Source organism: Acomys russatus, chromosome 2 (genome assembly GCF_903995435.1).
Source record: "Acomys russatus chromosome 2, mAcoRus1.1, whole genome shotgun sequence".
Lineage (NCBI taxonomy): Eukaryota > Metazoa > Chordata > Mammalia > Rodentia > Muridae > Acomys > Acomys russatus.
Genome location: NC_067138.1, coordinates 70,563,404 through 70,579,121, shown reverse-complemented (window position 1 = coordinate 70,579,121; position 15,718 = coordinate 70,563,404). Strand labels below are relative to the sequence as shown.

Genomic DNA, 15,718 nt, shown 5'->3' with positions numbered 1-15,718 from the left:
GCGATGACTTTCTAACTCAGAAGCTGACTGTGGGGCTCCGAACGCTGTGCAGCTGGGCAACACAGAGCCTGACTTTTCCCTATCTGAGACAATTTGCTCTGCTCAGAAGCAGAGACCAGAGACCTTGCTGTCTCACTTGGTCCAGGCAAAAGTCAGATAGAAACTCACAAAAAGGTCCCATGAGAAATGGGGATTGGAGGGCCAGGCTGGTATGTGAGCGCAGGATGGGTTATCTCAGACACTAAGCCAGCCATCCCTGGTAGCATAACAGAAAAGGCCACTGGGCCTAGAAGCATACTGTGAGTGAGGACACAGGACAGTCACAGTACAAGCCTGAACCAGAGATGGTAAAACTGTGCAGGACTGACAACCAGAGTCTGAGGCTGTTTGGACCAAAATGAAATAAGGATACAGTCCACAGTGGAAAAAAAAAAATTTAGGTGCAGGCTCTAAGTCTCAGGCTTACAAGGGATTTCTTTTCTTGCCTAGGCCCAGCTGCCCAGCGCCATCAAAGAATCTTCACCTCAGACATCAAGAGTCACAAAGCAGCCACCTGACCCATCTCTGTGCTGCCAAAGAGGAGCGGACTGATTGGTCCCATTTTCCAGGGAAGCAAACAGAAGCCTACCTAGAGTGCTTGGGCGAGTTGCCCAAGGTCATTCCAGCTGGTAAACGATGCCAGGCATGACTAGCCCAATCTAGGTGACAGACACTCCCTAAAGCTACACTGCCACACACCCCTGGGGATATGGGGCAAGGGGTGTGGCTCTCCGGAACTGATTTTTCCAAGTTATTCTTTTTTAGAACAACCCAGATTGCAGCCCGGTTGCTGAGCCCCATGAAGGCAAACTTCCACCTGTCACCTCTGGTGATGACGGCTGGCCTAACCCCGTATCAGCCCCATTTCCTCCAGCACCTGTTTCGCTGACCAGACATAGTAATTACACGGTTCCGCTCCGAGCTTCCGAGGCGAGCCCTGGCAGCCCTCTGGCTCTGGCAGTGGTGAGTCTGAGGCCATTCTGCCTTCACAGGACAGCGGCCCTGGGGCATACACCAACTACAGCCAGACAGGCACTCCAGGCTCTAGAAAGGCCTCAGACCCCTGTTCGGTGCAAGATGGCTAAACTGTCCCTGTTCCTGATATTCAAAGCGGGATGGCTGAGGACTCTATCCTGAAAGGCTGCCTCCTGGCAGACTAGAGGAGTCAGATGCCAGCACCCTGGTAGCAGCAGCCTTAGCCTCCAGATAGCCCCACGTGTGTGTAAAGGAAAGCATGTGCCTGGAATTTCACTCTTTCTGAACTCAGAACTTGGGGCTGCAAAGAATTAATCCATGGGAATGGAAAAAGATATCCTTTGATACAAAAAGGATTACCGGGATGAAATATAAGTGATACAGGGACTAGGGAGATGGCTCAGTTGCTGAAGTCTTTGCTGCACTAACCGTGTGGAACCCAATCTAATCCCCAAAACCTAGGTAAAAAGCTAGGTAGGCATGGAGGCAAATCCTTGTAATCCTAACACTGAGGAGGTTGAGACCAATAGATCCCTAGGGCTCACTGGCTGGCCAGCCCTGCTTAATCAGCAAGTCTCAGGTCCCATTGAGAATCTGTCTCAATAAAATAAGGTGGATGGCTCCTGGGTTTTGACTTCTGGTCTCCATATGTGCGCGAGCGTGCGCACACATGCATGCGCACACGCATGCACACACACATACACACCCCACAGATCTGGACAGAAGGAATTCAAAACACTGCCACTGTTATTAACACCAGCTGTTATTAATCCAGTAAGTCTCTTCCTTACTTGTCCCTTCCCCTGAGGCTTAGGTGACTGTGCTATTCTTGGCACTGCATTTTCAGAGAGGAATAAAAGTCCAGACAAAGTTTGGGACAGGCCACAGAGGCTTTTGGGGAAAAGGATCCCAGCCCACAGGCATATGCCTACACAGGTGACACATCTCTCCAGGTCCCTTCCTCAGTGATTTGGCTTTAAAACCATACCAATAACCGGAGTCATTCTCCTTAGCCGCTCTGCCAAAGTTCCACCAAGTTTCTGTTGCCTGACAGGCCCTGGGTCTGATGCTGGGCCTGAAGAAACACTTCAAGCTCAGCCCTGCCCCTAATAAAGTCGCCATGTAGCAGTGACATATTTACTCCACCCTAATGTGCCCATTAAAAGCTTTTAGACACTGTTGAATCACTTTCAGGCTCCTCCCCAGAAGGAGCTCAGCTTTCATTCCGGCAGGCTAGGCCTAACTACCCACAGGAGCCAGCAGGGAGTGAAAGGTGGTGTCTTCCATCAGCAATCCTGAGCCTGTTGGGAGCCCCCTCTCCCCAAAGGCCCAAGGACCCACTTTACAAATCATACCACTAATGGAGGGAAAGAGCATAGAAACAAATCTGAGAGAAGATGGGAAAAGCCACTCTCCAGGAAGGAGGCCAAGGGTGTTCTGTAGACACAGAATGTTCGTCACAGCCAAGGTGGGCCTCGCAGGCCACATGGCTTCCCAGACGAGCTGGACTTTTGGGTCAGAGCTCTATGGCAGGTGTGTGAGGGCCTAAGGGCTGGCCCTGCCAAGTCCTGAACAGAGACCCATCTTCCAGGCTTCCTGGAGAAGTGGTTATTTTATGCCAGCTTCCATTTCTGGCCAGAATGTGCAGGCCAAAGGAGAAGAGTTGGTTAAACAGCAGTGACATCTGTGTGGCTCAGAGCCTTTCAGCATGTAGGCACCCTTACACAACTCTTTTCCCCTATACTCCTCCAGTCCCCCGACCACAACCCCGCCTGCCCCCACCCCCAAGCAGAAACAACTGATCTTATTTTATAGGTTAAGTGAGGAGGTGGTAACTTGCTCCAACCCAAGGCCTCACAGCTCAACATTCCACGACTGCATCTCGTGCAGCTTCAAGCATGGTGTCTAGAGCCCCTTATGGTTGCTTAGCAACACTGGGTAACAGCCAAAATAAATGCCAAGCACCCGTCTCTTGGATGGGTCTTACCATACTCTCTACCACCTCGGTTCGGACTTGAAGAACACACACACTCCTTCAGTGAGCGAAAGAGGGTACCAGGGAGGAGAAAGGGTCCGTATCAATATGCTAGGAAACCCCAACTCCATCAGAAAAAGCCTCTGAACTCAGACAGGAAGTCAGGTCGACCTCAGCTATCTCTCCGGGCCGAGAGGGCTTAGCCTCATGGACATCTCACCTTCAGGGATGGCATCCTCCTGGTACATAGGCCGCAGCAACTGCAAGGGAAAGACAAGAGACTCAGCTCAGTCCCAGGGATGGGACAGAGCAGACCTACAGCTAGCTGCACACAGGCCTGGGGGACAGGAAGTAGAGTGTCTCAGGGCATGAGGGAAGCATGGTGGTTCCCTTAAGGAGAAGAGGTGGAATAGAGCTGAAGGAGCTCCATGAAGCTGTGGCTCTTTGAGAGACCACAACTTCCTCCATGGCAGCTTGTTCCAACATGTATTCCATGATCACAGGACTGTGATCCGTGTGTCAGCTTGGGCGCTAGCAGCCATACCATAGAGGTCTCCTCACAACCCAGTTTTCTGCTTTGGAGACATCCTAGCCTACCACAGGGGCCACAGTGCCCTTCTACATCCAGCTGCCCCTACCTGGCTTCCAGGATTCAGTGGGGCCAAGATAATGTAGTTGGGGTCGGTGGGCGTGGTGGCCCGGGACAGCGCAGGCAGCGTGTGCTGGCCACTGAGTTTGCCGATCTCAGTGTAGCGCTCCCAGCCACCAAGCAGTAGCCCGTCAGAGTTGTCGCACACCAGGTGGCAGCTGTGGCGCTGCTCGGGTCGAGCTGGGGCCCCGTGAGTACAATTCTTCTCCCTCTTGTTAGGGGGTGACAGGAGGTCGTGTGTGGACTTGCAGGAGGCCCGCCGCAAGACTCCACCATCTGGCCCTGGCTTGATCTGGGGGACCACACGCCACACGAGCAGGATGATCTCACTAGGGCAGCTCCTAGAAATTCCACAGAGAAGTTCAGACTTGGGGAGACCAGAGTCAGTCAGGGTAGGAAGTCTGCAGGGCAGAGGACAAGCGGAAGAAGCCAAGGAGGAGCAAGCGAAATACAATTTTCATGTCATTCCAGAAGCAGACTCAAATGGACCATTATGGTGTCACCCCACAGAGTCAAGGAGTTCAGACATCTTACAGAATAAACTTGGAATTGTGCAATTGCATCTGCACCATTTGCACACCCTTAAGCAAAGGGTTTAGCCATTCAGTAGCAGGGAATAATTAGCTGAAGTGGGACCGGCTGCCCAGAACCATGGAAGGAATCGAGGGGTCTGCTCAGAGCATCTTTCCTGCTGTTTGCTGTGGGATCAAAATTCATCTGAGCCTGAACCTTCCATTTCCAGGCCAAGAAACGCATTCCCCGAGGAGCGATTGTAAATTGCTCACAGCTGGGCAGAGAGCAGAGGCGAGCAAGGCAAGGTGGTGTGCCCAGGGCTGGGTGGGGAAGATACGCCACCAGCTGAGGTTTCTGCCGCCCACTGCCCCCTGTCACCGGATCTCGTGTGCCAGCTCCACACATTTCCAGTGCTCCACGGGCCTCTCGTTCAGTTGTAGCACTGTGTCCAGCTGCTGCAGCCCTGCCCTCTCCGCTGGGCCCCCTGCAAGAACAAAGAAAAGCCACTCAAGGACCACTGAGGCCTAAGACTTCCTCAAAGAACCTGGAGTCCTTTGCTTCCCTGGTGACACTGGACAATCATTGTCCTTTTCCTCTCTATTGCTCCATCTGAGAAAAGAGGTGCTGAACTAGGTAGCTCCCAAAGGCAGCGCCCTTTGCTTTCTCCTCTCACTGTACTTGCACCTCCACCCCCACCACTGTCCCTCTCCAAGGGTTCCCTGTAACAGTAAGGAAGTAATATCTTTCTTGGCAGGGGAGGTGGCCGGGGAGAGGCCTGGAGGGAGAAGGAACATATATGCATATGAATATAGAAGCCAGAGGACAACCTTTGTACAAGTGTCTTTCCTAGGGCACTGTCTTGGCCTGTCTTGGCTTGTTTTGTTTAAACACAGGGCTTCTCACTGGCCTGGGACTCATCAAGTGGACCACTCTGGCTAGTGAGTCAGTCCAGTGATCAATGATTCCTCTTTCTCTGCCTCCCTAGTAATATAATTACAAACACAAACCACAATGTCCATAATGCCTTTTTTTTTTTTTTTTTTTTTTTTTTTTTTTTTGGTACAGAGGACCAAATTCAAGTCCTTATTCTTATTTTGTAGTTTTTGCTTTTTGTTTGTTTTGTTTGAAGGTTTTTCTTTTGCTTTGGTTTGGTTTTTGGTAGTGTATGTCTTGTCTGTCTATGCGTGCATGCGTGTGTGTGTGTGTGTGTGTGTGTGTGTGTGTGTGTGTGTGTGTGTGTATATGTGTGTGTGTGTGTGTGTGGTGTTGGGGAGGGACAGAGTCTCATGGTATAAGCCAGGCTAGCTTTGAACTCCCAGCAATCCTCCCTGCCTCTACCTCCTGAGCACAAGGGTTACAGGTATGAGCCACCACACCCAGCTAGGAATGTTCACTTCTAAGTGTTAAATGGGCTTGCAGATGGCATGGAAGCTCATGAACGGCTTTCACCTCCCTGGCAGCCATCACAACTCAAGTTTAGTTCCTCTTCAGGAATGATCAGGAACCAAAATACAAAACCTTTTTTAATTTTGATAAAACAACCCCCCCCAAAAGGCTCTATTTTCATAAACCCCAAATTCATCTGTAGGTCATTTAAAAATATTATTCTTTTCCTTTTGAAAGCCCAGGCTCTGATCCAGTGTGAGCCTCCCTGCCCCCTCTTCCCTCTCCCCCCTCCAGCTTCAAACAGTCTGCAAAGTCCAGCTGCCCAGTGGGAGGGCAGGGCTGGCATCCTGTGCCGTTCACTTACCAGAATCCACAGCCTGCACTCGGACGGGAGAGTCACAGCAGATGGTGAAGCCAAAGCCATCTTTGCCCCTCGGGATGGCGATCTAGGACACAGCCCTGTCCAGTTACTGCAGTGTTTCGAAGATGAGAAGCCTATAAACCCCACCCTGAGCCACCTTCCTCTCCATGAGAACCAGAGCTGAGAAGGAGCAGCCAGCCTCTTTCCATTCCTCCTTAAGACCCGGCATCTTAAAAATGACTTACAGGCCAAACAAACACAGCACTGAGAGCTCAAGCAGAGGGCAGAAGGGACGGAATCTGGGAAAAGGATAAACCTTTCCTGTCTTGCTCCTAACAGCCCCAGCTCTTTAGCCGACTGGAGTTGTATCTCCCCTCCCCACTGAAGACCAGCTGCCTGCCTCACACTCCCAGCTTCCTTTCCCACGGAGGTCTTGGGACTTAGCCCAGGGTTTGCCTTGTTCTACAGATCCAGAAATAAAGCCACGCCGAGTGGCTGCCCTCCCTGAGCACCAGAAAGGGAAAACTAGCACATACTCTCTCAGCCGATGGCCGAGTGTCAACGGAAGAGCACTGGGGTTCTCCGACACATACAGGCTTGATCAGAGTCTCCAGGCAGCCAGAAAGAGTTTGCAGGAGAGGAGGTAGTCATAGGTAGAGCCAAGGCCTTCTGGATAAACCTGCACTAGTCACAGCTTCAATCTGCCATAATGGGCCACTGCCCCAGTTAGAAGTTCCACCAAAGGACCCTGCAACCTGGGCACTCTTTGCAGATGAACACTCTACAGCCCAGCTCCTGCTGTGTGTCGTGTGCTGCCGAGGTACATGGGACAGGGGCCCCGAGGGGGAGTGGCACTTGGTCTCTGGCTCCTTGAGGGGACAAGCCCACACCAATCTCTTCAAAGAAAAGAAGCCCGTGGCGAGCAACAGAGAAAGTAGGGCTGTACAACAGTCAGGCCTGTGTGACCCAGACCTCATGCCTGTGCGTGACACGAGTTTAGCAAAGGCTTTGTCAGTTACGGCGGTGACGGCATCTCACCTAAAGAACGTTTCCAACTGGGGCTTTGAAGATGGCTTAGCGCACTGATTCTCAACCCTTCCTAATGCTTCGGCCCTTTAACACAGTTCCTTGTGCTGTGGTGACTCCAACTATAAAATTCCGTTGCTATTTCATAGCTGTAACTTCGCTACTTTTGTGAATCATAAGTATCTGATATTCAGGATATCTGATATGTGACCCCTGTGAGAGGGTCCCTGTGAAAGGACCCTCCTAAAGGGGTTTGCGAAGCACAGGTTGAGAACCACTGGCTTAGCAGCTACGCGCACAACCACTACTCTTGCATAGTCAGCACTATTCCCAGTTCTATTCCCAGCATCCACGTCACGTGACTCACAATCACCTGTAACTCCAGCTCCAGGGGGACCCAACACCTCTGTCCTTCATGTACATATACCAATACACACATAGAAACATAACTTTAAAAAAAAAAAAAAACTTTCGAAACAAAATCTTCAAAGAAACAAGAAGAATGATTCTGTATGAAGTGTAGCCCATCGGCTCATTCGGATTGCTAGGTCAGAAAACAGCTTCGGAGAGACATCCCTAGGGGAGAGAAAGATCAGGGTGGGTCCCAACCAGGCTCAAAGAAAAGGTGCCCTGGCCAGGGAGAGGAAGAAAACAGCTCAGCAAGCCTAGGATAGGTCAAGGGCACCAGCCCTATGCTGAGCCTGCTGTCTCTTAGAACTGAGCACCTGTATTCACCTGCTAGCACCCCAAGGCCAGGCAGGGGAGCAGGCAGGAGCCCAGGGCGGACCAAAGGTGCCTGAGGCTCTGGTTCCCACCAGGCCTGGGCCTGGATTCAAAGCAAGTTTGTAAAACAGGAAATCTGACAGACAAGGGGGAGGGAGAGGGGAGGGCAGGAAAATACCCAGTTCCCATAAGAATTCTGGGAAAACACACAGCTAAGACAGGAAGAGAAGGAAAAAAGTGGAAAGAAAGCAAAACAAAGTGGGAAGTGAATGTGGAAAGCTGGAGGGACAAGAGACCATGTACTGCTAGGCTAACAGAGGCCCAGAGAAGACAGCAGGAGCCGCTGTGTGGGATTAACAGGGGCAGTGTGTGTGTGTGGGGGGGGGGGCTTGCAACCCACCCTCCACGCCACACAGAAACCCTTCTAGCCCTGAGCCAATCCTACACACCACGGGGAGCTGAGGGTGACTCCTGCTGCCTGGAGGGTGAGCCCAGCTCCCAGGTCTGAAGATGAGTGTATCTCCACATTTTGGTGCTCTGGTCCAGGCAGGGACAGGAGCCTCTTCACCCCGCAACCCTTAGTGCGACCCCAGAGAACAATCCCAGCCTACTGGCAAGCACAGCAGTGGCAGGAGAAGGAATATTTAAAAAACAAAACAAAAACAACAAGAGCAGTTCCTGCCTTACTCTGGGCATCACGACTTCTGAGCACACAGAGGGTAGTGTACAAACAGTCCGTCCATCACTACACCCCAAGGAACACAGTTTCAGAAAACCCATTTTACAGAGGAGGTAATCAAGGCCCAAAGCGAGGGAATGCTCCCCAGGCCTCCTCTCTGACCTTGGGTTTGAGGAGGGGGACATTCCCCTCCTGACTCTGGGACTTCAGCCGTCCTGGCAGGTGATCCTTTCGCTTGCCTGTCAAGGGCAAGCTCTGCCACTGCTCCTGTGTCTCAGCCACACCAGCCGCTGCCGAGTGGACGCCTGTCCCTAATTGGCAGCGTTATTGGCCGCGCCCTAGAGGTGGACAGCAGACACAAGCCAAGCACTTCATGGGATCATCCTTTTACTCGCACAGGCTTGTTTCTGTTTCGCTACTCCTGCTTTGGGGATAGGGCACTGTGATTTTTCTCAAGGGGACCAAGATGGACTAGAGCTCTGGTCCCATAGGAGGTTTACTGCACTCAGTTCTGCCCCAGCTCCTGGTGTAGGAGCCATCTTACTCTGAGCCCAGACCTGCGGTCCAGCCCATGTGTGCACCAGGTCTCAATCTGACCACCAGCACATCCCAATCTTCTGGCTCCTTGGCCCAAGGATACCTGGGATTTCATTACCTTCTATCTAGTGCTCACCCTGCCTCACTGCCTACAAGGACTGCTCTGTCCAGCTGCAGCAAAGCAAGGAGCACACGTTAGAGCCAACAGGGCAAGACCTGAGAGCAAGGGATGTTGAAAGGAACATCTGGATACCCGAGCGATTGGGGGGTGGGGTACAGGGAACCCCCGTGGGCTTCTCCCCGGGACCTACACACTAAGGAGTTAGAACCCAGATTCTAATGAGAGCCTTCTATGTATTTTAAATGCTCCCTCCAGCTTGGACACTACCCAAATCTGGGTATCTTTTAGCTTTATCCCTACCCCTGACCCCTATTCCTATTTTATAAGAAAGAAACGTCTAGTTCTAGAAGAGTCTTAGGGATAAGCGTGACCATCACTCCCGGCTCTGCCCTGCCTCCCAGCCCAGGAGCTAAGAGACAGACTCAGTGAAGTCAGACTCCAAAGCCACAGGAATAGGGAGTCACTTCAAGGCGTCATGGCAGCAGGGAAGAAGACATATGCATATTCATATATCATATCTCACATAGTAGCACACGCCAATGCACACAAAGGACATAATGGGTATGGCTGCCCCCCAGAAGTAGGAACGTCAGCAGTACACAGTTCTTGGAGTTACTTAGCTCCCTAGCCCCAAACCACCGGCAATCTCAGACCTGATATGTCCTTAAAAAACAAAACAAAACAAACAAAAACCTCCTCCTAGATGATAAAAGGGGAAAAAAGCAACTAAATCATTTCATCAAAGATCCTGCAGTGCGTAGGACTACACTCAGAACCGGCCTCAGCTGCCTGTAACACAGTAAGTAGCATACTGGGTCATGGGTGTCCAGCCCTTGCCTCTTACTCCCCACACCATCAAAATGTGCCTACAAAGAACAGGGGGAGGCATAGAAGGCCTTGTGGAGAGAGAAAGAGAACAATTCTATATGGACGAGCCCTGCCCCTGACTCCCAACATCACACAGTACCCCAGGGGATCAAGCACCCACCTGCCGGTAGCGGCGTTCTGAGCACACCTTGCAGAGCCCATTGAAGCGGTTCATGGCTGTGGGTCCTGCCTCGGCTGCCTCCCCATGAAAACCCAGCTCTCCCTCCCCCCCAGCAGTGGGAGCCCACACTGCGCGCCCCGTCAGCCTGGCATGACCGCCCTGGGAAGCCCGCCCCTCAGAAGAATGGCAGGAAGTCACCTCTCACCTCCCCAAGCCCTGTCTGCGCTGTGTGCCTCTGCAGATAAGCCCGAAGGCTTCCTGAAACCTCAGAATGACAAGGAAGAGGGAGAGTTTTATATTAAAATTCCTGTCAACTAGTTAGTATTCCTCAGGCCTGGCGGGGAGAGGGTGCCTTTGTTCTGGCTGCATTCTCTGCCCTGGGCCACTCTGTGAGTCCAGTGTTCTCACAAACACCCCTCACTGCCTCCTAGAAGGAAACTCAAGCAGAAAACACACCCTGTTCTGTAGCAGCATGCCTCGCAGCAAATCCCAGGGTCCCCAGGAGCAAATCCAGGAGACTAACCCAGTGGGGACAACCTGGGATGTCCTGACCACTGTTCCCATAAACAAGCCATCTTAAGCCAAGGGATACCAAACATCTAGAGATGGATGGGCCCTCAGGAGCTACTTAAGTCAGCCTCTTCATTCACAAAAGTGGGCTGTGTGGCAGGGCTGGTGGCACACAGACCATATATGGTCCAGTACGCAAATGGGCTCGCGGCCATGTGGGTACCTGCATCAACATCGTAACAACAAAGAAGTGAAGGCCAAAGGGGGTTACAGCAGAATGCCAGGTTAGAAGCCAGGCCCTGCACTCTGTACCTTGCAGTCCCAGAATCAGGTCTCCTGAGTAGCACAGCCTGAGCCAGCCCCCTTGGCCCTCCTAGGAGCCCTTGAAGAAGCCCAGATGCTCACTCATGTCATTAGAACAGAGGCCGTCCCTTGACTTGGCTGCTAAGTGACCATGGGCAGGTGACCTACACCTCTTGGTCTTTCAAATAGAGGATCTGAATAAGGGGCCTCTTATTCCCCCACACCTCTCCCAGTCACTGTCTCTGCTGGGCACTGTGGATATCTTCAGATGTACAAGTCCCCAAAGCCAGTTCACCTCAGAACAGTGTCCTTAGGGGCCTGGGACAGTATGCAGAATCTAGCAAAAAGCAGGTCTTTCACAGGCCACCTAGAGACCTGCAATGTTGATATCTGGGTAATTCCCAAATGTGACAAGGATGGCTCTACTGTCACTCCCTACTCACAGAGAGTGGGGAGATCTTTGGAACAATCCCTGAGGCTAGAGGAAGCTTCTAAACTCCCAGTGAAACCATAGAAAACCATATCTGACAAGTTACTATGATACTAAAACAGGAGCTGGGTGTTTGTACGGGACACACTGAAATTACTGAAAATGAAATAAAAGTTGTGGCTCAGTTCCTTGGTCTCAATTTCTACAGCCAGGTGCACAGAAGCAGCTGGCAGCAAGCAGCTCCTATGGCGAGTCATGATATTCTGAATGAGATGTTCCACAAGGGACTGAACCACGGCTCTGCCCCAAAACCCAGCACCAAGCTGGGGTCCACACAGGTATACCTGCCCCATACTGTATGAGGGAATAGATGAGTGTACAACAGCACCCAAGGGGCTACATGCCATACAAGAGGCCAAGGAGCATGCCAGCACCAGCATCATGTCTTATCAGGGAGGACAGAGTGTGGCATGGTGCACAGAAAGGAGAAAAACACACTCTTTTCAGAGGCTCTGCCTGCCTCTTGCTGACTGTGGCCACACTGACATCACAGCCTTAGATCTATAGGTCCCCTTATCTGTAAGGTGGGGTGGTGACAACCACCTCACAAGAGGTGAGTGTTAGATCACAATGGCACCTGAGGGGCTAATTGTGCCCTGTGAGTTTGATTTTCCTTCTCCTAGATAAAGAAAACCATGAGTCACCATGGCAGGTTCTCCAAAGAGATCGAATGAACTTTGGACAGTTCTTCCAAATCCCATATGACGTTCCTCCCTAGATGCAAAGCTGGTAGGAAGACAATTTCAGGTTCAGGGGCCATGACTGCTTCCCACCCTTAGCAGGCTTAACCTGCAAAGATGACTTGGCCATGGTTCTAGGAGAAAAAGAGATTCTGGGGACCTGGGGGAGAGAGGATTCTCTTTCTAGAGGGGGGAAAAAAAAAACCCAGAAGGATCCAGTCTCCTGCATTTCCTGGCTCTTTCCCACCCCTGCAAAGTCATGAATAACCAAGACCCCCGTGTACAGGGCAATTTCCAATGACACTTCTTAGAAAGGTTACACTCCTCCTTCCCAAGGCATGACTTGCTGAGTTCCAAACACTAAACACCGCTTGCCCTCTTTCACAATCATTCCTGAGCTCAGAGGCTGACAAAGCGGGGACCAGAGACCCTGGAGCCACGCTCAGATTCCACCAGTCCGAGCCAGGAGTATCCCCCACCTACCTGGAGTTTCTCCCCATCCTCAGGGTCCCAGCCTCCTGGCATTCTCAGCAGCACATCTGGAAGGTGAAAGACCTGGGTCAGAAAGCTCCTACTGGCATGAGGGTCCATGCACAAGCCAGCCAGGGGTGGGACTGTCGGTGCCAATCCTGGCTTCCAGGATAGGAGGAGGCCATGGTTAAGAGCAAGCAGAGGCCTGGTAGCCAGGTAAACAAAGTATCATGGGGGGGGGGGGGGTTGGGAGGGTTGGGGGGCGGTTCTGAGACATAAAGCATGGGAAGGAGACTCTTGGGAAGTCAATGAAGCTTCTGTGAGTGAGGCAGAGGAGTGTGATCTGTGTAAATCCACGTGGCACAAACTCTGAGGGAAGCCCACCATACGGCAGTGATGTCCTGGGCAGAAGTAGCCTGCAATCCTATAGGCACTAGCAAGAAGCTCGACGGAGGCAGAGGCTGAGGCGTCATTCAGGAAGGGTCAAGGAGCTTCACGGGGCTTGTACACACACCTCTCAGAGGGTGGAGCCGGCGCCTCGCCACCTTGAGGTGCTTGGTCCGGCCCAGGTCTTCCCCTAGCAGATAGTACCAGCCACTGATCTCCTGTCGTGAGAGAAGGAATGATACAATCAGACCAAAGAGGCAGAGGGCACAGGTCAAGGTACCACTAAGCCCTCAAAAGAGCTGCAGCTGGACATCATTCCTCAGAGGCAGGTGGTCCAGCCTCACTGCCCCCAAGGTTGTCACCTGCACCTCCAGGGAGCCTTCCCTGATGCTCTGGACAGAAGTGATTGTCCCTCAGCCACTTAGGTCTAGAGGACAGCTATGAACCTCCCTGCTTCCTGGACTCCTGCTTACTGAGCCTGGTAAACAGTAGGTGCTCACTAAGTATTTGTTTCCAGAACAAAAAGGAAAGAGTAAACAGTAGTAGAGAGGCCACAAAAGACCCTGTGCGGTCTCCGTAAGAAATACCTTTCTGAGGGACACTGGAGCCAAGACTGCAGCCAGGAGATCAAAGGAACCTCTACACAGCCATCTCTTGACTTTGTTTCAGGACACAAAGCTGAGTGGCAGGGCTTCAAACCAGGCCACGAGGACATTTCTCAAGATGTGTGAAAGAAGTGCGTGCACCCCTCCTTATTAGGAGCTTCCGGGTTGAGGCTGCAGTGCCAAGTAAGGCAACTGAGGGGAATGTCATCACTACCAGTGCTGCCCACTCCATCTGAGCACTTCCTGCACCCAAAAGACAGATCAAGAGGGCTCTTGTAGAGGGGCACCAGGGGTGCCTGCTCCCCTCATCTAGAGCAGGTTGGGAGTACCCTACATGCCACATGACTTGCCAAGGTCCCTCATGGCATCATGGCATCCACCAGACTCAGCACTTCCTAGGGGACCAAGGGGCTGCCAAACTTCTCTCTGGAAGGGGACTCAAACTTTTAACCAGGCCACCAACAACAGTAGCTGATAATTTAGGCTACCAACACCTGCCTCAGTGGGACACCATGTCACAGAGATCAGCTCAACCCAAACATTTCCAAGTTTAGCATGGCTGTACCAGCCAGGGCCTAGGCAGGCTAATGCTCCAGCAACTTCCTGTGAGCTCACCTTATCTGGAGTCAAGAGTGACCTCACCCCAAAGCTCATGCAGCCGATGAGGGCACGTTGCCTAGGAAAAGAGCAGAGAGTGAGTCTCCCGCTGTCTGTTCAAGGAAGTCCTCTGTCAAATGTTCTACAGTCTACGTGTAGCTTCCTGAAGATCACTTTCACCTGTTTGTGTTCCTGTGTCCTTCCTACTTTGTGAGGTGGGCAGAGGAGGTCTACCCAGTTTCCAGAGGAAAACACCAAGCTCAGCTGGTCCCTTTCCCAAGGACACAGAATACTTAGTTGTCAGGGCTGAGGAGACCCAAGCATCCTAGGTCTGGGCAGATGCTGCACTCTCTGATGCCACAGGAGCTTGAGTGACCTTGAATGTTTTAGCTGCTCTAGTACTGGCTAGGTAAGAGGGGGCTGTCCCCATCAGAGACCTCTCAGCCACCACCTCAGCTGCGGGCGTATAGCAAGAGGAAAGTTATGGGACATCAGCTCACATAGCTTTGCCTCACATCCAAGCAGGGCCTTAGTGGTTCTCACATGGCTGGAGACCAAGTTCCAAACAAAACCAACACACAAAAGTCACAATGACTGGACTGTCAGCGGGGCAGGCAGGCATGAACCAAGGTCAGGCCTCATACATTAACTGGACTAGGGTGAGGGTTAAAGTTCAAGCTGGGCCTCTTGAGTAACAGAAATTCAAAGAGCTCAGAGAATGTCCAACCATCAGGAACGGATTAACAGCTTTTAATGACGGCATCAATTAATGCTAATGAAATGGCAGCACTTGCTATTGTCAGAGAAAAGGGTGCGTCCAAAGCTGCTATTTCATGGGAAACAGAGCCACAAAAGACCAACAACCTCTGTGTCTGGTAGATGGGATTGTTAGCAATTTTTGTTTTCAAATCTTCAACAAGGAAACAGTCACCGCTTTTGCAATTGAGGGGAGAGGGGCATAAACATATTTCTAAGTACCTCTATCGTACAGCATTCTACTTGACCCTGACACTTGAGCCTTTTTTTGAGTTTTTGGTTTGGTTTTTCTTCCTCTCCTCTCTTTCTGCAGCTCCCAACTCCAATTCCTTTGTAGATTGGTTTAATTATTATTTATAAACAGTATGCAAGCCGGGCGTGGTGGCGCACGCCTTTAATCCCAGCACTCGGGAGGCAGAAGCAGGCGAATCGCTGTGAGTTCGAGGCCAGCCTGGTCTACAAAGTGAGTCCAGGATGGCCAAGGCTACACAGAGAGACCCTGTCTCGAAAAACAAAAAAAAAAAAAAAAAAAAAAAAAAAAAAAAAAAAACAGTATGCATATTTAGGCTGGAGCTTAACGCCGACGACAACCCAACCTTCACTATCTGCAGGGCCTGCATAGGTGGAGGAATCGGCCTGTCTTGGGAGGCACAGTGTTAAAGCCAAAGACGCAAGTAGTAAACTCCCTGCAGATGCACCTCCCAGGAGGCTGGCCTACCAGGCCAATTCTCAGCAGCATCTTAGTGCCACCTACAAAATCTGCCTGAGGTTTTGAGCTGTAGAGTTTATGCCTAGATCCAAATCCAGTTGGTTCAAGGCAGCATCTGGGCACCGGAGTCCTGAGAAAGTTCTCCAGGGGTTTTTCAAGGCATCCACCCACAGTCAAGCAGAGGTCAAGAAGCCTCCATAAATACATATTGTTTGGATTCTCCGGAAAGGTGGCAGCT

The 15,718-nt window shown here is 51.5% G+C and overlaps 1 protein-coding gene across 2 annotated transcripts in view; it reads right to left on the bottom strand.

Annotated features, from left to right (window-relative positions):
* Positions 1-15,718, bottom strand: part of LOC127204010 (regulator of G-protein signaling 3-like) — a 77,151-nt gene that overhangs the window by 28,358 nt on the left and 33,075 nt on the right. Inside the window, exons 6-12 of one of the 2 annotated variants that reach the window (XM_051162968.1) lie at positions 14,034-14,094; positions 12,941-13,031; positions 12,439-12,494; positions 5,902-5,983; positions 4,530-4,635; positions 3,628-3,979; positions 3,210-3,249 (exon numbers count right to left, since the gene is read on the bottom strand). In XM_051162968.1, coding sequence (XP_051018925.1) covers positions 3,210-3,249; positions 3,628-3,979; positions 4,530-4,635; positions 5,902-5,983; positions 12,439-12,494; positions 12,941-13,031; positions 14,034-14,094 — 788 coding nt within the window. Of the gene's footprint in view, positions 1-3,209; positions 3,250-3,627; positions 3,980-4,529; positions 4,636-5,901; positions 5,984-9,972; positions 10,128-12,438; positions 12,495-12,940; positions 13,032-14,033; positions 14,095-15,718 lie in introns of those variants that run through there. The other variant, XM_051162973.1, reaches the window with a different exon arrangement.